The sequence below is a fragment of the Lipophrys pholis genome (assembly GCF_963383615.2).
Source record: "Lipophrys pholis genome assembly, chromosome: 15".
In the NCBI taxonomy this organism is placed as follows: Eukaryota; Metazoa; Chordata; class Actinopteri; order Blenniiformes; family Blenniidae; genus Lipophrys; species Lipophrys pholis.
Window position 1 is genome coordinate 19,014,063 of NC_137642.1, and position 25,838 is coordinate 19,039,900.

Below are 25,838 nucleotides of genomic sequence, written 5' to 3' on the forward strand. Positions count from 1 at the left end.
CCAATCAAATGCATCTCATGTCTCTCTCTCTCTCTCTCTCTCTCTCTCACCCACTTCCACTCTCTTTTGCTGTCTTTCTCTTTCGCTCTACCTCTCTTTCTGCTATTGCTGCTTCCTGCTGGTGCTCCCTACAAGGCAACGGAGTTGAAAGAAGATCGCAGTCCATCAAACGCAACAGTGATGACGACCTTCACTATCCTGTTAATTGACAAGAATGACAACGCCCCAAAGTTCAACAGTTCTGAGTATCGGGTCCGAATCACCGAACTGGCCCAGGTGGGCTTCGCTCTTCCTCTCTTCATCCAGGCTGAAGACAAGGATGAGGTGGGTGGTCCTCCTCTCGGTGGCTGGTACGGTCACACAATCTTCGACATTAGGCCGACACTGCTCAGGTCAGCGTTGGATAAATTCAAGCTCACACATACTGTATTTATTGTGGTGCTGTCAACACCAGACTGCTAATGCCGCCTTTTACAATGTTGTCTGTGCAACTAATTGCTCTGCTTTTACCAGTCCCAAAGAGATGGGGTGGTAGTTCCCAGCTGTGTTCAGTACCAGAACTAGAAAAACACACTCAGACTGAGCTGTGCAGAAAATGATCAGTGTCGAAACATTAGTCTACAAATTCTCATTTTTAGTCAGGTCTGTCCATCATGTTCAGCTATTCAAATAAGTATCGCCTGCAGCAGAACATAATGACTGTCGCTAAGGTGTGCAGTTCAGCCTGGACTGTGGACTGCTGGTTTTTCTCCGCCTCCACACAGTGAAGTATCCTCTCCATAGGAAACCAAACAATACCAATGCGATTGTTAGCTCATTTACCCATTAGCTATTTCACATGGTCAACCACAGCAGTAAGTATATATATAATGTAATAATAATAATAATAATAATAATAATAATAACAATGCAATCATTTACATGCAAGAAAACAATTCTTCATGGGACAGTATGCAAAATGTGGGTTTTTGCCACTGATTGTTGTACACATGTATTGGTCCAGATTTCAGCCAGTGGGTAAACCTGCTTATTACATACACAACACCACTGCTTCAACCGCTGTTAAAACTCCTCAAGCTGCATCTTCAAGTGACTCAATACACCACTTTGTGTTGCAGACTTGAACTGCAACACTAAATACACCGACAGAAAGTTTACTGAAGGATGACTTAATGACTTTAGTAGAAATACCATCAGAAAATTGTCTTTGAGGTGGGATTATTGTTTGGGTGTTTTATTTTATGTTTTATTATTCTAGTTATTGTACGTTTTTGTTTACCTTAAATTAGACTTTACATATTGTATTTTTACAACCTCGTTGAGCACTGAAGCCAATTAAAATATTGGGGTGTTCATGGCTTAATTGACACTCTTAGGATTTGATTGGATTACATTTCTAACACAGCTGCATCTGTTTGCTGCGTATTCTGTTTTTCTTCTTGTGCTCATAATGAACTTTATTGTAAGTTCAGCCTGTGTGTATTTGGACTGTCAGCATCCGTGCACACCAGCCTCCTTCAGTGTGTCCGTCACTTCCCATTTGCTGTATCTATCAGCCCGCTGTGTTGACACAGTCACACACACTCAGACACCAAAACATACACAGAAGTCAAATATTTTACGCTTGCTCTGCCTCGCTCACTCTTTCTCTGCCCCTCTCTCACATGTGCACATGCTCACTCACACCGGCGCATTGGACTCGACTACAATTTAATTTGCTCTGGAAGAGATGGGATAGAGCATCAAATTATACATAACGAGGAAAATCAATCACCTGGGGTGCAGATAAGCTGAAAGCTAGTCAACTCTGATTGATTCAGGGACGGCAGCCGCCAGGGTGGAATTTGACAGATAACTGCAAGTCAAGTGGATAGAGGAAAAAGGTGGAGAGTAAAGAGAGACAGAGGAGAGGGGGCAAGTCTACAAAAATGATTGAACAGAAAGTAGCCTGCAATGGAGCAAAACTCCGAGTCTGAATAATTGGTGGAGCAGGAAGAAAGAGTCTGGAGAGAAAGAAAGCAGCTGAAGGAGCGATAGCGGGAATATTTAGCAGCCGGTCTGTTTATCCATTCACGGGTGGCGTTTTCGGCTGCTGTCTGCATCGCGGTGGCAAGCAGAGGAGGCAGAGCTGCGATCGCGGTGCTGAAATGCAGGTGGGATGACGACCCAGACACCTGGCAGGTGATAAGAGGTCTCCCTGGAGGTTAGCGCCCAACAGTTTACCACTACCAGTAACAGCTCTCACTGTGGGGACAGCACCCCTCCACTCGATATAGCTGGAGTGAGTTTGTTGGCTGCAAATGGACAATTCTGAGATGGTTTCAATTTACCAAAATCACCATAGATGTTGCACTTGAAAGCACTTACCACAGCACCAGTGCATTAACGGCCCCGGCTCAATGTTTATTCATCATTTGGTGACAAACTGGATCGTAAGAAGCTCAAAAACAAGAATATCACACATGAAACCAGAAAAGATGAAATGTGCTTTTGAGTGTGGGCCAGTTGGTGATAAGAGGTCGGCTCTCCCGCTTCACAGAGTTTCCGGGCTCAGGGCTGGTCTATGTGGGGTTTGCATGTTCTCCCTGTAGGTGGGTGAGTTTTCTCAAAATACTCTTGCTATATCCCACAAAAGATGTCAGGTTGATTGGAGACTCAATTCTCTGTGTGATTATGCGTTTGCCCTGTGATTGACTGGCGTCCTGCTGTGTGCTCTGCCTTTCATAGTCAGCTCTCGCTCCCCTAATTTGGATAAAGCAGGTAAAGATAAATGTTTTTAGGTCATGCGCTGCAGATGTGGAAAGATACCGACACTCGACCTGTCTTGCAGGGTAACGCTGCTCCCTTAGGGCCACATCCAACCGTTCCAAGAAGTAAAATCTATGAGATGTTTTTTTTTTTAATTTCTGTTTTTATCCCCTAAACCTGCATGTCATTGCTGATACACACACACTCATTCACACTCCACCACACTTGTGCTGTAATCTCACCTCTTTCATGTGTGGGGGATTATAGGCAGAAGTTTCATTTCTTTCACTATGACACAAGTGGTAGTTACCTCTCTGTGTCTGCCGCCGCCTTCATATCCTCTTCTGCTCCGCTAGCATCTTTAAAACTTTTGCTCCTGCAACTTGTCACTAAACTTTGTGGCAGTTGTGTCTGACAGGATGCTTTTATTGGGGGCTTCTAAAGGCAGAGGCAAATGGACGGGCAATTACGTTTATGGGCAGTTTGAGGTGACATGCCTGCATATTGGATGGTCTTTTAAATAGGAGTCATCAGCCACAATGGTTCTCCCAGAGATGAAAACAAAAACAAGGGGGTTATTTGAACTGGCAGCGTAATGCCAATCGACCATCCCTCCCGTCTTCCTCTGTCTGCCACAGCAGCTATGTGATTGGCTGCTCTGCAGCTTTATATATATAAAGACAGGGGGATTCTGTGTCCAAGTGGGTTTTTTTGGGGGGGATTTTTTTTGTTTTTTTTTTGGTTGAAGAAAGCCACAGGTATTTCTGAGCTATGATGTCATTTTGACTCTGAGAGTGGTTTATATTTATCCATGATGCCGTGACTCTTGAGGAATTATCTGAGAGTGAGAGATGTAAGACAAACATGATCTGTGCTCCTTTTAAAGGTTATTCAGACCTTCCTAGTCGGACACTGCTAACCTCATTGTATACACCAAAGCCCATCCTACATCGCATTCTATTCTGCTGTTACGCTCCATATATATATATATGTATATATATATAGACAGTATGTTAAGGCAAGGGGTGTTAAGCATGCGGCCTGTCACACTACAATTAGAAATCATATAATCAAACTGAACTGTTCCTAATGGTCCACAATGAGGTTCACACTGGTTTAGCAGAAGTAGCTGATGTATTACATCAACAAGACCATGAATTGAAGACAGATGGTGTGTGTGTTCGAGAGATCAGTTATATCGTGAGGAAAGCTCGCTACCTCATTACTGGCACAGTCAATTTAGAAACAAAGCCATACTTTGACAGGGTAATTTACTGTATTTTGCACCAGGAGACATCATTTATAAAATAACATTATGTTTAGATTGCACTTTTTTTTATTTCAGATTTTATATCAAATGTAGACTTTTCTACAAAAACCAAGAGAAACATCTTGGCTGTGGCTATTTGTATGTTATTATTCTATATTTTTTGTTGTTCAACCCTTTACAAATTTGAACTTCTCTGTATGTGGCCCCCGGATATAGACAGTTTATTTGTACTATGAGGTGCAAATGAAAGGATCACCATGGGTCATATCAGGCCCCTGTTCTCTCCAATAAAACACACAATTAGATAATTATAGCACATTGTTTAACTGTGCAAAATTTTATTCTCACTCACGTTTGATGAATCGAACCCCGTGTGCTGCTGTGCAGGGTTTATCTGGCGGAGCCTGAGATGAAAGTGGGTTTATGCTTGTATTTTGGTTTGTAGTAGATTTTATTTTGGATTTGAGATTCTTCTGGTAGATATATCACAAGATATATTGTGTCTCAATCGGAGTTCAAGAGAGGATGTCAAGAGAAATATGACTTGGCTTTCCAGTGGCCAAGGCCAATGAAGCCTCATAAGATGACTTGGTCTTACAACACAACAAGAATGATCCAAAACGTTTCCATCTCCCAATGCTACTTTGTCCAACTTAGGGTCACAGGTCAGATCCCAGCAACTGTGGGCAATGTCAGGGTACACCCTGTAGGAGTCGCTAGTCAGTCCATTGCAAGGCAAACATAGAGATTCTCACACACTTACAGACACACATAGGGACAAATTAGTGCCTGTCCACAGTCGAACACCATTTCATCTAACTGCATCATTTTTGGCCGATTATCCACACAGTCCTGCAAATTAGGAGCCCAGTTTTGTTTTTTGTTTTTTTTAAAAAGGGTTCCAGACTGGGAAAATTTTAAAATGCTGCCTTGGCTTTGAGGTGTGTATAGCCAAGACACACATTTTTGGAAAACAATGACGTCATCGCCCAACTTCTTGACCCGATAACCCCACAACCCTCTCCGCGACGTTGCCCAATAACAACGGCAATGGCAGACAATGTGCTGCAGATGGAGAAACAGAAGCTGCGGATGCTCGTCAGTTTAATAAGGCGATATGTTGGATTTCTCGAATACGAGGATGAGCATGACCATGCTCCATGTCTTCTTCTGCAGTTTGCATACTCTGTTTCTCCTTCTCCATTTTTGGTGTATTTCTGGCAGTTTCAGCGCCATCTAAAGACCTATCAGATGTACTACACCGTTTCAAGGCACGTTCATAGTGACGTGTGGACAAAACTATTTTTAACGATGGGGAGAAAGAAGGTCAGTTTTGGTTGTGTGGACAGGACCTCAGTGTCACCAGTTGACCTAGAAAACCAATATACGTATGCACAGGGAAAATGCAAACTTCCCACATAAAGCCACCTGAACACGGACTCCATCTGGAGATTTTCTTTCTCATAATAAAAAAGAGCCAAATGTTTGGTTATATCATAATAATGGTACTAATGAATAACGTTACTCGGATACCACGATTTTATCATCAACTCAGATACCACTGCATCCATACATGTTCAAACCCCTTTTCTCTCCTCTCTCTGTTACATTCTGTGGCAGGGGGTGAACAGCATGTTCCAGGTGTTTCTAACAGGGAACAACTCCGAGTACTTCACCATTTCGCCCACAGCGGTGCAAGGACGCGCCGACATCAGGATGAGGGTCGCCATGCCGCTTGATTATGAAAACATTCGCAGCTTCAGCTTCTCAGTGAGTTTTCCAACTTTTCTCTGCTACTTTCCCTTTGTGGGAGAATAAACAATATGTTAAAGGAGTAGGAAAATGTGTGGTTAGATACATGTGGTAAGTACATCCTGATCTCAAGAGTTGTTTTTCTTTTTTTTTGGGGGGGGGGGGGGTTGTTTCTACTCTTTTGTCTTATTTTTTTCTTTTCAGAAGGAATTACTTGTTGGTGTCCACTCTTATCTACTTTTTACAGCTGCAGAGGCAATTTATAGGGAGTAAAACTGCCAACAGCCTCCTTTAACTCTCATCATATATACTTATGATGGGTCCTACCTGTTGCGTCAGTCATGTAACACCAGCATTATCTTTTCTACTTTGGCTGCTCCTTACTGGGTCGCCATTGCTTGCAATAATGAAACAAGCTTTATCCGAGATACTCTCCTGCGACAAAGCCTGAGCACTTTGGGTTTGAGGGTCTTGCTCAGCGGCCCACTTTAGGCTGTAGTCAAACCACCTAACTTCTGGTTACAAGCTTGCTTCCCTAACATTCAGACCCACTTCAAGTCACTAAAGTTAACTATACAAAGCCCTAGATACCTGAAGGTTACTGCAATATTCTTTTAAATGTTTCACAGATTCTTCACTCTTCACAATAAAGTTTGATGCAGGCACATTTAGGAACTAATTTCACCAATTCAGCAGATTTTCACACTTTACAATATTATATATCCATTCCCGTTTTAAGGTTGCGTTTGAAATTGTTCTCAACTATTTTCTTAAGACCTCCTGCCTTCTAAAGTCTCCACTGCGCATCTCCTTTTCAGACAGGGTAATGTAGCAGCACATGGGGATCTTTGGCTCTTTTGTAGTGGCTCCCTGATGCCTAAATAAATATTTTATTTTATTATTGTATTTACAAAATGACTTTTACCTCTTGTATAAAAAAAAGGGGGGCACAATGACTACATTTGGGAGAATACTAAAATGACTTGAATTTCTAAAAGGGAAAGAAAAGCTTGTGAAACAAAAAACAAGCAAAACTGCTTATAAAAGAGATACATGGCTAAAATGTCATTCCTTCCTGTGGCCATAAGACTCAATATCTCCTCCCTGTAAATAGTGTTTTCTGTGCTTTGATTAATTTAATCCTTTTTGTTGGCACATATATTATATTAGTCCCCAATAAAACCTTGTACATATTATTTAAAATTATTTATTAAATCTTTATCCTGTCTTATTCAATATGTGATATTACTTTTTATATATTATATGTGGAATAATGCTTTAAGAAATTTCCATCTGAGATTAATAAGCTTTTTCTATTCTGTTCCATTCTAAAATGTCAAAATAATTTGTAAAAATGCTGGAAAAGATGAATGAAGCCTCTAAAGTCAAATGAAATGTTGAAACATCCTACGTTTTAATTGAAACTTCATAAATGCCACATAAGACAGTTTTTGTACAAGTTTCAAAACTGCTGTACATATGAAACTTTAGAAGCTGTATTAGCCTCATTTTAAAGGTTAGATGTGTTTGGCCGCTTCTTTTGGTGGTGGAAAATTCCCAAATGTGGCTCTTTTGGTCAGAAAGGATGCAGACCTCTGGGAACTTACTGATGCTAATTTGATTCTGATCCAGCACTTAGAATTCATTTATCATGTGCATGTGTTTACAATTTTTTTTTGCCTACTTTTCCAGTATTTACCAGTATTTCCATAAATAAAAAGATGAAAACTGTGATGTCTATTGTCCCTGCATTGGACACTGCAAACAATACAGCAGCTCAAGTAATCAGCTATCAGGTTTTTTTTTGGTTAGAGGAACACTACGGCAAGCATCACTTCCACAAGGCAGCTTCCAGCCAATACTTGTTAAGAAGCAGGAGGCTCACACAGGAGACCAAAGTCAATTTCAATCACTGGAAATGTCCAACAGATCCGTTTGGTAAAGAGATACAAAGTGGAGTAAGAGAAAGCTATCTTCTTTCAAACTGAGTTGTAGACCCACATGTCCCTCTGAGAGACTGCCCTTGAAGAAACTCCGGACCAAGACTGATCTCTGAAAAATAAGACTGAATGAAGCTATATTATGTTTCTTGCTGCTTGTTTTTATTTGTTTGGACACGAGGCTTGGTCAGACTAAGGCTATATCACTTCTCTCACAACCGCAGAGTTATTTGAACAGTGAAATTGGTATTTTGTCACCTCAGTTTACCTCTGAGTGGTTTACAGAACCAGAGGGTGCTCAGCTCCCTGTGTGATCTGAGATCTCCAAATCTTCAAGACGTCAGCCCAATAGCAAATTTTATCAATAGAAAATGTCAGTTGTGTTCCATCTTTTAATTCCCCCATAAATCCCTCCCGTTTAATTCCCCTTTTTTGTATTTCCTCAGCTCTATGCCAATGAGTCCATGTCGGACCACGTGGGATTTGCCCGTGTCTTTATTGAGCTGATTAATGAGAATGATAACCGGCCCATCTTCAGCAGACCCCTCTACAACATCAGCCTCCCGGAAAACACGCCCCCTGGAACATCATTGCTGCGTATCCTGGTGAGTTTCTTTGCAAGTCACCATGCTTTTGCTGCTGAGCACACGTTTCATAACTTACCAGGTGGGCTTCTAGTGATTTAATCCGGGAAGAAGAATTTGGTTTTGATACCCAAACCCAATACAAAAAAAATCCTGATTTATTTAATTGGGAATGGAATGTGAGACTGTATATTCAGCCCAGTTGGCCCAGGAATCAGGGGAGAATTTACAGGTGACGGTGCCTCAAAGCAAAACACACAAAGAGGAAAAAGCTTTAACAACTCTGCTTTTTTTAAATGTACTAATCAAAAATGATATCCACTTTGATAAGAAACATTAGGGATTGTTTTCAATCAATATGTTGTACTTACATTTCCCTGACCTTGAAGCCACTTCATGTGTTCAGTCTCACCTTTTGAGCTTCGCTGAGTTTGTGTCCACACCAGCAGCCGCTGTTTTAAACAGATGGGGGGGAAAAAATCTTGCTTTTCTCCCCATAACTCTGTGCGATTATTCATTACTAGTCATTCCTGTGACAGAACGCCCACAATCCACTAGATACAACTGCCAAAAAGCACAGTGTGAAAATCAATAGTGTTTATAGACTGGGGTGCGCATGAAATGGAGATTGCGGGGCGGACTAATGCCCGATAAGTCTAGCAGGCGTTTGCCTTGTGCCAAAGCGGGGAGTCTGACACAGAATCCCGATTGCTGTCTGTAGAGAATGATTGGGCTGTAAACAGAATGAGATGTGACTGCTCTCTGTGAGGACTATACATCAGTCTGGATCCTGGTGCTCATATATACTCTTAGATTAAGGTTTTGGTATTCTGACCTGCTCACATACGCTTCCAAACATACAGAAGCCAACGGACAAAATCCTCAGATACACCACAGGAGACAAAGCACACACATACAGATCGAACACATGTCCAATACACTTTGCTGGCTTTGTTCTCAGCTTCTTCTCAGGAAGAATTAAAATGCGCATGTTGTGTGCTCAGAAACCTCCATTGGCATTGCATTGTGCAATCTTACTCTAACCTCAACTGTCACTACAAGTTACCTAATACTGCTTTACCTCATAGTATATTCCAGTTATCTCGGCGCACGATGTCCATTCAATGAAAATTCAAGTTGTGGGATTTCTGTTGATTATAAAACAGTATGGACATGCACATCCATGTCAACAATGGCTTTTCACTCGTTCTCTCCACGTATGAATAAAAACGCCTTCTAGTTATTTTCAGCAGATTCAAAACTAACCTGGAGGTCCTGAAGCTGAAGATTCCCCTCAGATACTGATTTAAAGGGGGCATGCCTTTTATTAAGTCTGCATTCAAAATATAATTAGTTACTTTATGGGACCTTATTATTTTTTTTCCCTTGGAAACACATTCAAATGGCAAAACCAAGCACCAAACAATAGCTCTCTCACCCGACTCCAAATCTTGAACTACTGCAACTGTAACTTCAATGTGAATACTACTACTTGTAACCTTAGCCCTAAAACCTATTATAACTTATAAACACCTCAAGCTATGTATCTCAGCAATACAACAGAGTGAGACACTTATGAGGACATGCTTAGCTTGTATTTGTTTTTTGTTTATTTGTTGTTGTTTTTTTTAAACATCCTCTTACAATTGAGCCTTTCACTTTCATTATTTAAGTGAAATGTTATGTGCAGCGTGTGATTACATTATGTTTTTCTTTTTTTCATCTCTCCATTTCAAATGCATAATTGCTCAGTGGAGATTTGATCGGGTGGCTCTGGTGGGAAGTTAATGTCAGTCAGCACTCTTTAGTCCTTTTATTCTTCAAGAATTTCTTTCAACGCTATAAAGTGCTTTTGTGCTCGGTTTATAATTCTTTTCCAAAAAGATTCAAACCAGAGGTTGTCTAATGTCTCTGAAAAATCAAGTACTACTTTTCTTCTCACAGTGTGGACCAGATTCAGTGCAGAGTATCCAAACACCTTCAAACTGCAAAATTCCCTGAATCATTATTCGGTAATGTTGTTTACTGCACTGTGGAATCTTTCTTTCAAATATTCATCAAATTAAATAAACTCTTCTGTTATTGCTACTGCAGTCTAACTTGCACTAATTTGTAAATAGACTGTTTTTCACCATCTATTTAAAAGTAATACATGGTCTCCCCTCTTGAGACCCCTGCAAGACCTTTTTTCGGAATATTCCATTCAGCATATTGTGTATCTGTGATCAAGTTACTTCTCTATCTGAGAGTGAGTATAGATTTGTGTATTGATCTTCTAGCCATGCTGGTTCAGTGTGCTTTCAATTTTGTATAAATTCTCAACAGTGTGACCAGCAAAGCTCCCAACACCATCACACCTCCTCAATGCTTCACAATGGGAACCATCCATTCGCCTTTTCTGTGTCACTCAAATTTGGACTCGTCAGACCCACGACCAGTATTATATGACAAAATATTGTCATTTGGGGCTGTCAGCTGTGTGTGTGTGTGTGTGTGTGTGTGTGTGTGTGTGTGTGTGTGTGTGTGTGTGTGTGTGTGTGTGTGTGTGTGTGTGTGTGTGTGTGTGTGTGTGTGTGTGTGTGTGTGTGTGTGTGTGTGTGTGTGTGTGTGTGTGTGCGCGCGTGCGCGTGCGCGTGTGCGTGTGTATCCATTTGATTAAACCTTTGGTATTCCCCTCCAGATATTGCTCTCTATATCTTTTTTTTAATGTTTATCTCTTCTACAATGAAGTGGAATTGAATGAACACACAGTAATCTCCATATTTATGTAATGCAATTTATTTGTATGAACTTAACAAGATTTGAGCAATGACTAAGCCCTACACTCACAGAGAGTGGGAGAATAAAAACACTCCTAACATTCTTCACGAATACTTTTAATGTCAACTAAACCACAAAGTCACAGCTCACTGGTAACCTTCCCTGCAATTTTTGTTTAATCCATAAGAAGTGTCATTTAGCATGTGTGCACAGTTATGTTTAGTGATGTGTATACAAAGACTTGTTTACCTATGTGACAGTGTAACTGTTTAAATTACTAATGAACAACCACTGTAATCCAATGAATGTTTTTCATGGATGTTTATTTACATGTTGTTGTCTGATCAAACAATCCACAGCTGCCTGTATATCTGAATAGTGTTGGCGAAATGGGCCTGATGTTGTATGAAGAGAGTTTTAGAATAGATCATAGAAACATGTTACATCTGTCCAAGTAGTTTGAGTTTCTGAAGTGGGAGTCAGTGTGGAGAAGTGATGGAGAGCTCTCGTAAATGGTTTAAATTATATATTTATTTATTTTCATGAATCCCCTTTTTTGCATATAGATTTTAAAGTACAAGGTGCACGAATGTAGCGCAAGGCTGAATATATTACAGGCCACTTTTACACTTTTCAACTCACTGCTGCGAGTCGGGGCCACGTGAAATAATAGCCTACCATATCCATCACCCAACTGTTAAGATCAAATTATGGTACATGTAAACTGTAGATACGTGCTGAGATGACGCGGTAATTATAACTTAGAGAATGCAAAAGAACCTTAGCAACTGTTTGAGTTATTACATTTCTACTTAAATCAGCCTCATTTTGTCCTGTACTTCACAGTTCAATATATGTATGCTTTTAGGTATCACTTAATCTGCTCACATTGCAGCAGAGGTTTTGTTTTTCTTCTGATGCTCTGCGTATCTGTCGCTCTCCGTGTCTTCCAGCAGTTCAGGCTGCCTCTTTATCTAAGTGCTATGAAACAAACTCAAGGCATCACAATACAACCAGATTGTTGGACGACACTTGCCTCACAGTGCTGTCTGTCACAGGGCTGGAAGGTGCAACAGATGGTGGCCAAAATATAGCTGAGCAACAAAAAGGAAGACAAGTCTTTCAGTCTTAGGGTGCTTCCGAATAGTCCCTCCAATCTCCTTTCCCATCTCCTTTTCCTTAAGCCCGTGGATGATGTCACGGAGTTAAGGAAAGGTGATAGTTTTTTTCCTTAACTCCTTTAGGAAGTCTCCTAACAATTTTCCAAAAATGGACAACAAAAATTGCATTTATAACACTTTTCCCTGTGCCTCTAACCACTGATATAATCTCAAATATTACACAGTTTGAATTGAAGGCAAAAGAAAAGAGGCTACCAGGCTATGACAAACAAAAATGAAACGGCTGCCACGTAAATAACTAAGGAATGCAAACCGAGAATAGGCTGCAGAAAAAGTTTACTTTATTTTGTTTGTTTTACAACAGCCGCATAACATTCGTAGTTCGGATATGGGTTTTAGATTATTCCAAGTTGTTCAAGGCATATTATCGCATTGGTAAATGACATGATCTGCATTCCTTTTTAGTCATCATGAGTTTCCCTGAACACTCAGATGAGCGGGTCCGTTTAAATGTTACGGCCACAAGGAATTGTGGGGCAGCATGATCTTGTCTCCTTTGATTAAGGATGCATCGGTGTTTCCTAGGCTAAAGGAGGTTATAAAGAAAGGAAGCATTGAGCCTCCTTTCCTTAGCTTATTGAGAATTCAAACATTCCTTATCAGCCACTTAAACACTTCCGTGGGTTGAGGAAAAGTGGATAGGAAAAGAGATAGGAGGGACTATTATTATTAATCACTATCAATATCAATCACTAAAGTGGGGCTATCGGCTCTTATTCTCTGAAAGAAGAACTTAACCATTAATTTACCATGAGAAAGAAGACAATCAAACTCATTGATTGGCCACAGCTGAAAAACCAATATCTCTTCCATTCAGCTCATTATTTTTACTCAAAATACACCCTGCATGCTACATCACTGTCTTTGTTTCACTTCCTGTATTTGATCTGCAATATCATCCACCAGCACGAAACAAACATCACCAGAGTTCACTTGCAAAGTGAACTCAGGTTGTGTTCACATTCCCCTGTTTGATCCAGACCAGAGTTCTCGTTGGGTAAAAACTATTTCGTTTGGCCGATGTGAAATCTCCCACGAACTCTGAAACGAATCAAACAATCCTTGAAAACATGGGTCTTGCATCGCTTGCAAATAATCTTTCTTACGGGTGGGGTGAGCGGTTGTGACGCATTCTCAATAGTAAACAAACAAAACTAACGGTGCGAATCAGAAGAAGCAGACGCAGAAAGAAAAAGCTGGAAAATGTCTCTCGGGCAGACATGGAGTAGTGAGGAAGAAGTAGTGAGAAAGGCACTCATTGATATCAGGTCTCGAGACTATATACCGCGGTTGTTTGTGGCTACCCGTTAGCCATGAGCTAATTAGCCTAGCCACCACGAATATGGTTTTCTTTGACATGTACAAATACAACTTTGACAACTTCAGATGAGCCAGCAGCCCCCGGTGATCTCTGGTCCACTAAAATGACCCTCAGTTGGGCTAGAAAATCATTTTCTGTGTGTGCAGATGTATTAGATATCAGGTTTTGTGACTTTCAAACAATGTTTACAACATTCAGTGAGGCTTTTGGCGTCACCGTATTGATATTATTGAATAATTATCAAACAGTCCACTGGTCAATAAATCAGCAGTTTGTTTTAAGGTTTCAAAAGTGATATGTGTAAAGTAGTATGAGAGGTGAATTTGTCTTTTCAGTTTGTTGATAATGGTTTATAATTGAGAACACTTTTGATAATAAAAACTCCCCAATATTTGATCAAATAACAAAGTAGGTTTCCTTAAAACGTAGATCTTTAGTTTTGTCTCATTAGCAGCAGATGCAAATCCTCAAATTAGAGCTTCTACCCTTTCACTTCAGCGGCTGTGAGACTGATGATCATTGCCGTTTTCCCTGAGCATGAAAATGTTTCTGCGGAACCTCATCATCCTTGGTGAATATGGCTTGTATGTAAAGAGGGTGGGCCCTCAGTGTTGTTTATATAATACTCTATACCTATGCTAATAGAAAATATGCATGCTTGGTCCCAGTTGTGTTTTAAAGTGCCAAACAAGCAATGTGATAATCTAATTGAAATGCTTTGTCCGGGTTAATATTCATAGCTCATCTGATCACAGCTTATGTACAATGTTAGTCAATGCATTACTCAGGCCCCACTCCTGCATCCCTGTGGACACTTATGCTCAACATACCAGTGCGCAGTGAAACACACGCACATATACAGAAGCAGTGGCTCTTTAATATTTATGAAGTGCCGCATTACTTATCATTATAAATATTTATTGTGATTTACTCTTTTGTCTGGGTCCTTTTCTCTCTCACTCTCTCTTTCTGCCTCTTCTTCACCCTGGGGACTTGAGACACCAAGCAGCTGCTCGTATCAGTGAATCACTCTGACTTTTTCTCCTTGGCTTTCAGAAGATCTGCCGTCTTTCATTTCTTATTTATTGTATGCCCTCAGTTCTTGTTGTTTTTTCCCTCTCGTTCTGTTTCACCATTAGATTGCTAATGGTTTTCAGGTGTTGCATTGATTCGCTCTGTGGTTTCTTGCCTGTTTCGGCGTGGATGAAGGTTTCTCTCGCTCTCTCTTCCCATCAGACTCTAGCAAAGACAATATGCATATATTAAGTGCAGTCTGCCTCGGTGACATGCAGTGAGGTTCATGGCAGGTGAAGCAAGGTCCGTCCATCATGAATATTCTTTCTCACTTAGTCCACATTGGGTCGATGTGGGAATATGAAGAACAAAGAAAGTCAGACAACTGCATTCCTTGCAATACCATTCCTGTTGGCTGTTTGTTTGTACACCTTCAATAGGAGGGTATCATAAAGCCCAGACCACTCCAATTGGCTCCTTTAATTTGGAGTAGGATGGAGCTCCCCACATCATCACTCTTCATGATGAACAAATCCCTCCTGCGCTTCCCAGAGAGAGAGAGAGAGAGAGAGAGAGAGAGAGAGAGAGAGCGAGAGAGAGAGAGAGAGAGAGAGAGAGAGAGAGAGAGAGAGAGAGAGAGAGAGTACTAACTGTTAATTATCTCACTGTTTATTGTCAAATCAGCAAGAGTATTGTAATGACATTGCCTGACATATTCTTTGTAAAAGGAGGACATTCAATGAAAGTTAAGTCAAACATTGCTGTTTTGACTGAGAAATGGTCAGATGTGCTCAGTCATTAGACTCAAGCAAGTTTTGAGTAGTACAATTTGAAGGGGAGCATGGCTCGAAGCTCCTTCACATTGCGTCTTTCCTCAGTATACAGAAATATACACATTTGTCAATTAGGATGAAGTAATCATTGGAACGTTTCTAAGAAACTTAGTTGTTTTTTCAAATTCCAAAGTGCCTGTCTGACTGTATGTTGACGATCTCTGTGCACCCTTCCTTCTTTTCAAAAAGAGGTTCCATAGAATAGATCGGATTTTGCATTCGTTTTATGTTTGTGTCGTCTGTCCATCCCCTGCTGTGTGTTTTCCAGCCACTGTGCAGACGCTTTTATGTTGGAGAGCTAAGGCACAATGATAAATGCTCCCAGCACAAGGTTATAAATTACACAGTGGAGGATGTTTTGCCACCACCACTGTTTAGACAGGCGTTTATAGGGTAATAGTCACAACAGTAATTATAATTCATTATTGGAATAAAAAAGGGTGAGCCCCCGCTCTCTTTCTTTCTCCTGATAGTGTTGGCTCACACAGAGTTGCTGTTAATAATGGGGCGCTCATGATGGGTGTTCGGGACCGTGTGAAATGATGTGTGAAAGGGTGTGCAAAAGTCTGAAACCATCCCAAAGACGGTCCTCATTTGCTCTATGAGGTGCAAGTTTCATACAAAGATCAACAACCTCAAACAACATAAGGCAGATCCAGTCCTCATTTTATTCAGAAAATGTACACTTATTTCACATATTTATGGGGAGGATGAGCGCTCATTCATAGAGCTTGTACCACATTGTGCCAGCTCTCACCCACCCAGTTTCTATTGTCGCACTCCCTTTTCATTCTCACATTCTAACTAATGTGATCCCTCTTTTTATACATATCACTGTTATAACTGTTCCGTTTGTGATGATTATTGCTCAAGAATTAAAAGTTAAAAAAATGCTCAGAAGAGGCATTTCCCTCATCCCCCCAATTTTTGCTACACCTGCTTTGGCCGGCTCTGTCAACACTTTGACAATCACAAGCTCATTCACAATTTTGTCCACACCAAATTAACACTGAGCCACACTAACCTGTGTGAACACAGCTTGCCTACACAGTTTGCTCTAGAATCTGCTGTTGTGTACTCTTTATCAGTCTGGCCATTCTTCTTGTATTTTTTGGGGCTAATCTCAGTCCTTCATCATTGAGGCCATAGGCAGAAAAAGAGAATGAGAGGGGGAGGAGTATGCCAACCACAGAGAGCTCTGCATTAAGTCCTTTTATTGGCAGCTCCAACCCTGTCCACAGCTTATGCCCACAATAATCATCTTTTTTTCTCACTGTTTTGCTCATTTCTTCTCTCCTCCATCTTCTTCAGAGGTTGTTTTTTTTTTTTTTGTTTTTTTTTTTTTTTTTCATATCCATGACATTCATTTGTTTTGAAAAAAGGATATAGTGCACGGAAACAGTTAAATTCATCTTACCAGTTGCGGCGGCCTGTGATAGACGTCCCCTCTGCCTTTGTCGGATTCAGGTGTTCTACTTGTGTCTCCTTGTTGTTATCTCTGTGGTCAGGAGATAATAGAAACAGGCGGTTCAATCCTGTCGGCCGGCAGCAGTCGCTTTGAGCACCCCCACCTGCTCGTAATGGTTTAGAGAAATAAAGCAGTCGTAAATGGACGCTCACCGTTGTCGTTATGCGTAAGTGTCGGCAGTAAAAACACACACACACAGCTCCCATCAACCCTGGAGCAGGTGCTCTAGGTCACAGCCGGGGGGACACGAGAGGGAAGCGTCAGTCCCTGGTAGGTACAAGGAGTTCCACTTTATAGATTATTGGGATGTGAACATTTGTGTCTGCAGGCACTGTTTCATGTGTCCATGAAAATTGAGGAGAATGTATAAATTCTCTCATTAGTATGGTCACAAGAGTGTTGAGGGAGACGGTGTCGAGGATATGTAATGATTAATTGGACATGTCTGATCAGCCACAGTAAGGTATCTGAGCTTCTTTTTTTCCCTCCCCGCTGGAGTCCGGACTGGAGTTTTGATGAAAAAAAATAAAGGAGCTTTTTAACTCTTCACTGCCAGTATGGACAAAAGGAAAACCTGCTGCTGTCAAAAACTGCACTATTAAAACTGCAGTACATGAGTACAGGTTTACACCTTGTTGTAGTATTAGCCAGTAGGATTAGTAGTGGGAAGAACAATGGAGACACTCAGCTTTGTCTACTTTTCTATGTTGACTTTATAATTGTCATTTAAGACATGCATGCAACACATTACGATTAGAGCTTCAGTCTTTTCTTCAGATAAAGGAGAAAGTTTTAAGCTCAGTTACTACACAGCCGTTTAATGATATAATGACATGAATTTGCAGAATCACATTTGTCTTGCTGTGCTTGCGTTAAAACAAGCTCATACAACAGCCAGTGCTTGAATATTGAAACAACACATAAGAGGAACAAGACAATCTGAAATTGACAGTGCCACTCCAGCCACGGTTTGGTTAACATTTCAGACATGGAAGTGATCCACAGCTGGTATAACACTTTGAAAGTGGGTTTTTTTCTGGTCCTTACAGCAGGCCACAGGATGAGCTTCCTCTGTACAAGTGATGCAGCTGCAGTTTATTAATGCATAAATAGACAAAGTTGAATTCCATTAAAATGACGGGAACTCTTGGGAATTTTAAAATCAGTATAATTTGTAAAATGTCATTTGTTGAAAATGTTTGGGTAACACCACCCCTGGGTAATGTGGAAATTCAGAAATTGTTTTGCTTTGGAACAGTCATATTGTGGTTAAGTGGAATGTATTTCATATAAGAGTTGCATTCATGTTATATCACACTTGAGGTTGTGCTGTTGTACTGAATATCAGCATTACTGGAATTATCTTTGAGTTGACTGTTTCACAGAAGTGCTGAAGTTTACTACAACAATACCTCTTCTTGCAATATGTTGCTTGAATATTTAGTAAAGTAGGCCTGCTGTAACAAACGTCAAGATTGCCACCATGCAGTTACTGGAAACCAGCTTACATATCAAAACAAACTAATATAACACACTTTTTTTTTTACCTCATGAGCACACTGGCCTCAAAGCGAGAAGGTGAAGTTTACATGTTCTTCACTCATCTGCATTGAGGGAGCAAACAGAAATGCTTCCACTCCTGCCACTTCACGGCAGTACCCATAAATTATACAATATTTAACTGACTCATTAAGAAAGCTACAGCGACAGTGTAGGCAGTAACGAGCATTTCTGACGTGTGCCAAAATGTTTCACGATCACCTCCAAAATGTAATGGAATCTTCCATGGCCTAATATCTATCTGTGGTAAAAAAAATTGTCAAAATCCGTGGAGTAGTCTTGACGTAATCTTGCTGACAGACAGACAAACAGACAGATATGCACCCCTGATATTATTACGTCCGTGGCGGACGTAATAATACAAGTATCTATTCAGCTATCTCCTTAGTGGTTACAGCCACAAGTCATTGCAACTTGCGCCCTAGACCTGGCCCTTCCTTTTGCAACCGGGATTCAAACCCGGGTCCCTCACACTCTAGGTTAAGACTTGACTTGATGCACCTCAAGATGGTTTGAATATTTCCACCTGTCTAAATATAACCTGCCTCACTTAAAGCATGAATCTGTTGTTCTGTCTGTAATATTTTTCTTTCCCTTGTTTTTTTTTTTTTTTTTTTTTTTTTTTTTATGTATTTTTTGATGGTGATTAGCAAGCAGCGCTGGCCCGAAAAAAAAGTGTTTACTGAAGTAAATTGTGAGAGGCATATCTCACTCTGAATTTGCATTTTTTATCCCCCATGGTGCATGTGAGTGCAGCGGGAGCCACAAACTTCCACACTGCTGATCCACAGGCACTTAATTTAGCTGCGATAATGTGACGCTTAAAAATGCAGAAATATACAGCACCTAACTGGTCCTATGATTCTGCATATGCTAAATGTTCAAATGAAGGGGTGCTTGTCGAGCTGTAGCTGTTCTATGTCTTCCACTTTTGTAGCATTTGATAAGTTTGATCCATGATCTTGTCACACATGGAGACACTTTGTGCACATGAAAGCGAGAGCCTTAACAGACCCCACATGGCGCTAACCAGAGCTGAGGAACCTAAACTGCGGAAGATAACCTGACAACCATGTCTTTATCATCGTCTCCCGCACAGTGGCTGTCAGCAACTGGACATCTCCTTTGGGGTGCCCGCGTGCGCGTGTAGATCTGTATTTGTTATCTGTTCTTTGTGCTGCTGTTTAGGTGTGCAACACTGAGACAGAGGAGGTTGTCTGTGTTTGGACTCGGGGTCATCTCTATTTTGACAGCATGCTTTGACAGCCTGTAATTGGTTTCCTTTTCCATGCCTCTCAAAGCTGCTGCAGAAAAAGCAATTTTGGGAGCCAATCAATTCAAATTCCAGCTCACTCAAGATAGAAAAGCCTCACTACAGCTTTAACCTCCATCGCAGTCTGTGAGATAGCCAGGCTGATAATATGCTCCTGTACACACTTACCACCCCCTCCTCCCAACCCCTGCCTATATGCATATGCACCTTCAGACATACCGTCTTAATACCCCCGTCTCTCTGTCACCCTTGAGGAGAAGCTCTCATTTCCGCTTTCTCTTGAGAGCAATTGACTGTGATAATAGGTTTTTATACTGTAAATGGTTCGGCTGAATTTTTACCCAAAAAAACAAACTTAGAACTGCCATACATGTCTCTTCAGGCGTGTCTTTTTCACATGTACACTAATATATGCATGCACATACACACTACACATTACAGTCTGCACAGGTGCACATACACATGCACACACAGAGCTGTGTTCACATGCTGGTTTCACCTCTGATGGGAAGAAACACATCATTTAACCAAACTGGTCAACTGAGAACTAATTTCTCTTTTGTAGTTACTGCCTGAGGACTCTAGGGTTTGCAGAGTTTATATTGGCAATCAGCAGCACTGTGGCTCTTTGTGCAGAAAGTTCTTAACAACTTCGTTTGGATTTTGATCAGGACGCTGGCTCTGACACTTGACTGCCCTGCTCCTTTGCACTCAGTGATTTTGAACATAGGCTGCTTAGGAGGGTGGCCTGCGGTGGCCCAGGCCTCTCCTGAAATTTGCCACGAATGATCTCATAGGTCATTCAACTGAAGTAAATCGCCACAGTGAATCAGGAAAATGCTGATCACTCAGTGGTGACATTTTGCTGATAAAGAGCATTTCCAACTACTTTAGTGAAAGTCTGAGGACGAAGGCTGCGAAAGCTACAGTCTTAGCTGAACTCTGGTGACTGGACAAAATGAATTAGGTGGTTAGTACTATTGATAACATGATTGCAATATGTTAGTAACAAAAAAAATATTTCAACCTTATACCCATAGTCAGCTGGGATCAGCTCTCCCACCCCGACCATGAATACCATGCAGCAGTGGAGAGGATAGAACAGAAATAGAACGATGGTCAAATAAATACCAAAGTCAAGTGTAGATACCTGAAAAATCGATGGAGCACAGCAACAAAGTACTTTATTTAAGCAGTCGGAGAAGACTGCTGATAGAACAGTAAGAACTTTTTCACTTGTTTTCAGAAGCAAATCTGGGTTTTCTCTCTGTGAGGTAATGCCACAATGCTACCCTTGTGCTTCACCATAAACTGAATAATCATCACCTTAGACACAAACAATGCAGTGGATGCTAATGTTTTTAGAATTCATAGGCAATATAAAGCCCCATGTGCCATCTTACTCAGCTCAGTCAAGACATTTTGCGTGTGCATCTTGATTGTCACCTCTACACTTCAGTCATGGTGTTTTTCTGCACTGCTATTGTAGCATCTTTATGATTTCTTGAAAACAAAAGAGGAAAAGTGCAATCAACCAATATGGCATTGTATGACTGAGAAAGAACATTTGTCTCCAGAATCATCATTCACTTATATTTTTGGTAATACTTATTTTGCTTTCCATGCACATAGACATCTGTCCACAATTGTCAATTGTTGCCATTAATGTGGATTTTGTGGGATTTACTAATTTTCCTGCCGGGTACCTTGAATTTATCCAATGAGAATGAATAAAGTAGCTTCTTGATGGTTCTATTCTTTCTTTCTATTTTCTGGTCAATGGCATTACTTTTTGGCGGTGAGCCTTTTATGTACTTTAGTCATTCATTTTGCAACTCATTTACGTCAATTTGGATGTTCTATAAAAAGTGTTTTACAAAAAAGAAAAACATTAGCATGAAAACTATTTATTCATGTGAACTATCAGTGCACTTTAAATACTTGTAATTGTCAGCAAGGATTTTAGGGACATTAGTCGGGCACATTGCCCAGTTTTATTTCCATGTCATTTCTTCCCTCATTAAATCTTAAACTCCTCTTGCCAACTTTTTCCATCACCTCAAGCTCTCCGACTACAAAAAAAACAAAAAAAAACGTTTAAGCAACTGTGACGGCAAGGGCCAAATGCATAATACTCTGGTGTCAAGAATTTTAGGCCCATGGTGTTAAGTGACAGCAAATCCCTGCACGAACCAATCTCTGGCGTCCATCTGCTGTGGGCCTTCTGAGTCTAAAGTGGAAAGTCTTTGGCGAGCAGTTGGCAAAGTGACCGAGCCACGCTGTCAGGGTGATTGTTTGGTGGGAGAAAGTTAGCGGGTCAGTGAATGATTGGAGGGGGAAGGTACTGGAGATGGCTATCGTATTTCTCTCTTCATTCCTCCCTGTGTCTCTCTATCTCTCTCTCCTTTCTCTCTTTTTTGCTCTCCGTCTGTACACTGTCACTGCGAGAGAGGGTGGAGGGGGTTGGGGTGGGTGGAGGGGGGGGATCCTCGGCCGCAGCTCCCAGGCTGAGCCCGACTCCTGTCACCGCCTAGATAGCTGTCACGCTAACACCCCTGCTGCTATCATTGGAGCACTTATGGGCCTGTCACTCACCTGGGAAAAAAAAAAGGGGGGGGGGGGGGGGGGGGGGGGGGGGAGTCGAGGGGCAGTGGTGTGCTGAGGGAGATATGTAGAGGAGAGGGAAGGGAGCGGGGACGGAGGTGGGGCTTGGTTGTGGAAAGGAAAGCGAGGAAAAGACAGAGGGAAAAAGGGAAAGATAAAGGAGTGGGTGAGAGGAGGGAGGAGGTGTGGGAAGTAATGCCAAAACAGAGAGGGAAAGAGAGAAGCCGCTGAGTGGCATTAAATGATGAGGTCACCGCGACACGACGGATGAAAACGCAAAGGTTAATATAAGAACCTGACTGGAGTTCCAAGCACCTCATATGTATTTAGCATCCCGCTCTCCACTTGTTCGGCAGGATGCGCTTCGGTGCACTCGACAACAAAGCAAGCGCCATTTGGACATTAAAAACAACCATCGATTTGCCATCCAGGACAATGTGTTGGAAGCTCCGTGAAATTAGGGGGTTCCGCTAAACAGCATGATGAAATTTTTAGGAGGAAGAGGAAAAACCCATTTATAGCGGTAGACAAGCAATGAATACATGCACATCTGTAAATGTGTTTGATTGGGCACTTTAAGTCACCGTGCACGCCTACAGTTGCACAGACTGCCCTTAAAACAGACTAGAGGAATGCATTAGTACACTTAGCCCTGTTTTATTTTTATTTTTTTACGTGTGCATGCCATTTCTTCGGAAGGATATCACTCAACACTTATGCAGACATTCACCCACTGTGGTGTAAAAGTTATAGCCTTGTCGAAAAAAGCTTTTCCGCACACACACACACACACACACACGCACGCACAAGCCCACATAATAAGGTCGGTATCAGGGCATCACTGAATCACAGTGACCAGCATTGTGGTTGACAGAGCAGACTGCAGACACGTTCGAGTTCGGCCCTTCAACTGACTGCAGAGCTACTGAAGTGAAACTCTATTACACCGCCCTCTCCAGCCGCGATCTATCAGCTCCGACACAGCAGCCCGCGTGCATGCACCAGCGCTCATGTACACATGCATGCACGTTTCCCACGTGTGCTCACAAAGATTAATTGTGTTAAGGTGAAATTTTTTTAAGTACGAAATTCATGAAGGAGTTGCTCTTTATGTGGTATTTCTTTGACACCCCTTTTGTCTGCATGACGTACGATGGCGGTTGTTGTAGCTTTCAAGGCAGCGGTGTTTCACCTATGCCATCAGACTCAAACTAATCAACACCCACAGAGTTGTGTTTTAAGATTCAGTCTAAGACAGCTGTTAGAGTGAGGAATATGAGGAACAGAGCAGCATCGTTTTGGGATGAAAGGTGATGTTTTGCAACTTCACTTAAAAAAAAAAACGGGCACAAAAGAAACATGGTCAAAATTACCATATCATGGTAGAAAAAACACTGTTTCTATTTTGACTTAATGGGGTTGACTCACTCTGTATCAGTCATGTTTATTAAACTGCACAATTGAGAGTAATATGGCTGATTGGTATTGCAGTCCTGTTGACCACTGAGCCTTTAATGTCTGGTTGTTTTTTTGTAGATCAGAAGATGTAAAAGACAGAATTTGGAGTTTGAACCCAAGTTTGAAGAAAAGAGCCTTCCATTTCACTGCTCTCTTTCTTACATTTCTGGACAAACAGTGTTTTGGTGTTGATTTTAGAGCATTTAAAAGGTTGTTATACAGCTCTACAGCTGTGTTGCCTGTGGTTATGGATTTACAGTCTAACCTTCCTAAACATATAAAGATTGTTATTTGAATTGCAATGTTTTAATCAACGGGGATGCAAAAACCCAGTCTATCAGAAAAAGGGATGTCACTGTTGAACGCAGCATTACAAATGGGTGCAACACACTGTCATAATGCTGAACATGAATTTTGATATATTCTCACGAGAACGCAGTCTTGCCATCTGATCCTGAACGATTGAGGATTTTGATCTTGATTCGTCTAAAAAAGGAAGAGTAACCACAAATGAAAGTTGACATGGGACACAAAACTCCGTATGCTAAAGGTTTAATTGGGAAGAAACCATGATTTCAAAACTGAACCCTTTTCTTTCTGTCTTTTCCATCTAGGCTACAGATGGCGATGTGGGCACGTTTGGAGTTGTACGTTACTCCTTCAGTGATGAGCCAGACCAGTAAGACCCAGCCACACAATCTCTCTCTCTCTCTCTCTCTCTCTCTCTCTCTCTCTCTCTCTCTCTCTCTCTCTCTCTCTCTCTCTCTCTCTCTCTCTCTCTCTCTCTCTCACACACACGGACAAAATCACATAAATATTTTATTTATTTGGCCCCTTGTGAACAGTTGCACTGCGTTGCTTCTGGCTCGCAGCCTCGCCAGAGACAGCTGAGCTCCAACCACGTCTGGCGCCAGTCTTTACATCAGCTCCCTTTAGACCACAGGCACACAGCAAGGCACACCACGAAAAAGACACATTCTCATAAACTACTAATTAATTACTACTTCAGTTTATTTAAACAACATCATTACTGGTGCGTCTTACTAATAATCCCTATGACAGAGAGATTTGCTCCGCAGAGCACGAATACGGAACTGCTCACGTCTGGCTCATTGTTTCTTCAAACGTCAGAATAAAGATCTGTGATGAGGACTTTAACTTTTTAATTCATTCTAGAAGTCCCATTATCACACTTGAATGCATGAATATGCACAAACATAGCACATTTTAAATCATGAGAATACATGTATAAAACATCTCCGACACGATAGGGGGAAAATGAATTTGATGTTTCTTTTGTTTTCCCCTTTCAGGTTTTCATTGGATGACGAAACCGGTTGGGTCATTCTGCGGGCCAGTCTTGACTACGAGTTGATGCGTCGCTTTACGCTGACCGTGCTGGCGAAGGACGGCGGCGGTGAGGTGACAACAGGGAGGATCCGCGTCAACGTGCTCGACGTCAACGACAATGCGCCGCTCTTCCAGAAAGAGGCGTATGTGGGCTCGCTTCGAGAGAATGAGCAAGCTGTCCAGCCCGTGGCCCGAATCCGGGTGAGACATCATTTAAATACATGGACATCAGGTTGAGAAGTTAACCTACACACACTAACAACCCAAGACCAATGAAATGTGGCCTAAAGTACACTCTTAAGACAGTGTCATAAACCCTCCAGTTTATTGCTGCTGTGAAATACCCTATAAACATACACCTGTGAATTTCAGAGGTTTGAAATGTTTACTCTCTAAACCAAAATCAGCATTCATGATGGTATTTGCTTGCAATTTTTCAATAGGTGTTTGACTGCGATAAACAATTGACATTGCTGCAGTGAAAAAATAAAATAAAATGCATTATTGATCTCATATTTAATTATTCTACTTTTGGGTCACTTCTCTCAACCACCAATAATAGATTTACATCCAAACTACACATGCAGCCGACGATCAATCTCAGGGTCTCTCAGCTTTGCTTTTTTCAGTCTCGTCTGTGCTACTACTGTTATTTGTTTGTGTACACTGTATCCAAAGAGAACCGGCCGACCCGGAGTGTTTGGCCATCAGTCACTGCCACA

The 25,838-nt window shown here is 41.3% G+C and overlaps 1 protein-coding gene across 1 annotated transcript in view; it reads left to right on the forward strand.

Annotated features, from left to right (window-relative positions):
• cdh23 (cadherin-related 23) overlaps positions 1 to 25,838 on the forward strand; it is a gene marked incomplete at its 5' end in the record, with an annotated part of 174,404 nt that overhangs the window by 91,374 nt on the left and 57,192 nt on the right. Inside the window, 5 exons of the mRNA XM_080482426.1 lie at positions 136 to 324; positions 5,639 to 5,788; positions 8,157 to 8,315; positions 24,381 to 24,445; positions 25,080 to 25,317. Coding sequence (XP_080338552.1) covers positions 136 to 324; positions 5,639 to 5,788; positions 8,157 to 8,315; positions 24,381 to 24,445; positions 25,080 to 25,317 — 801 coding nt within the window. The remainder of the gene's footprint in view (positions 1 to 135; positions 325 to 5,638; positions 5,789 to 8,156; positions 8,316 to 24,380; positions 24,446 to 25,079; positions 25,318 to 25,838) is intronic.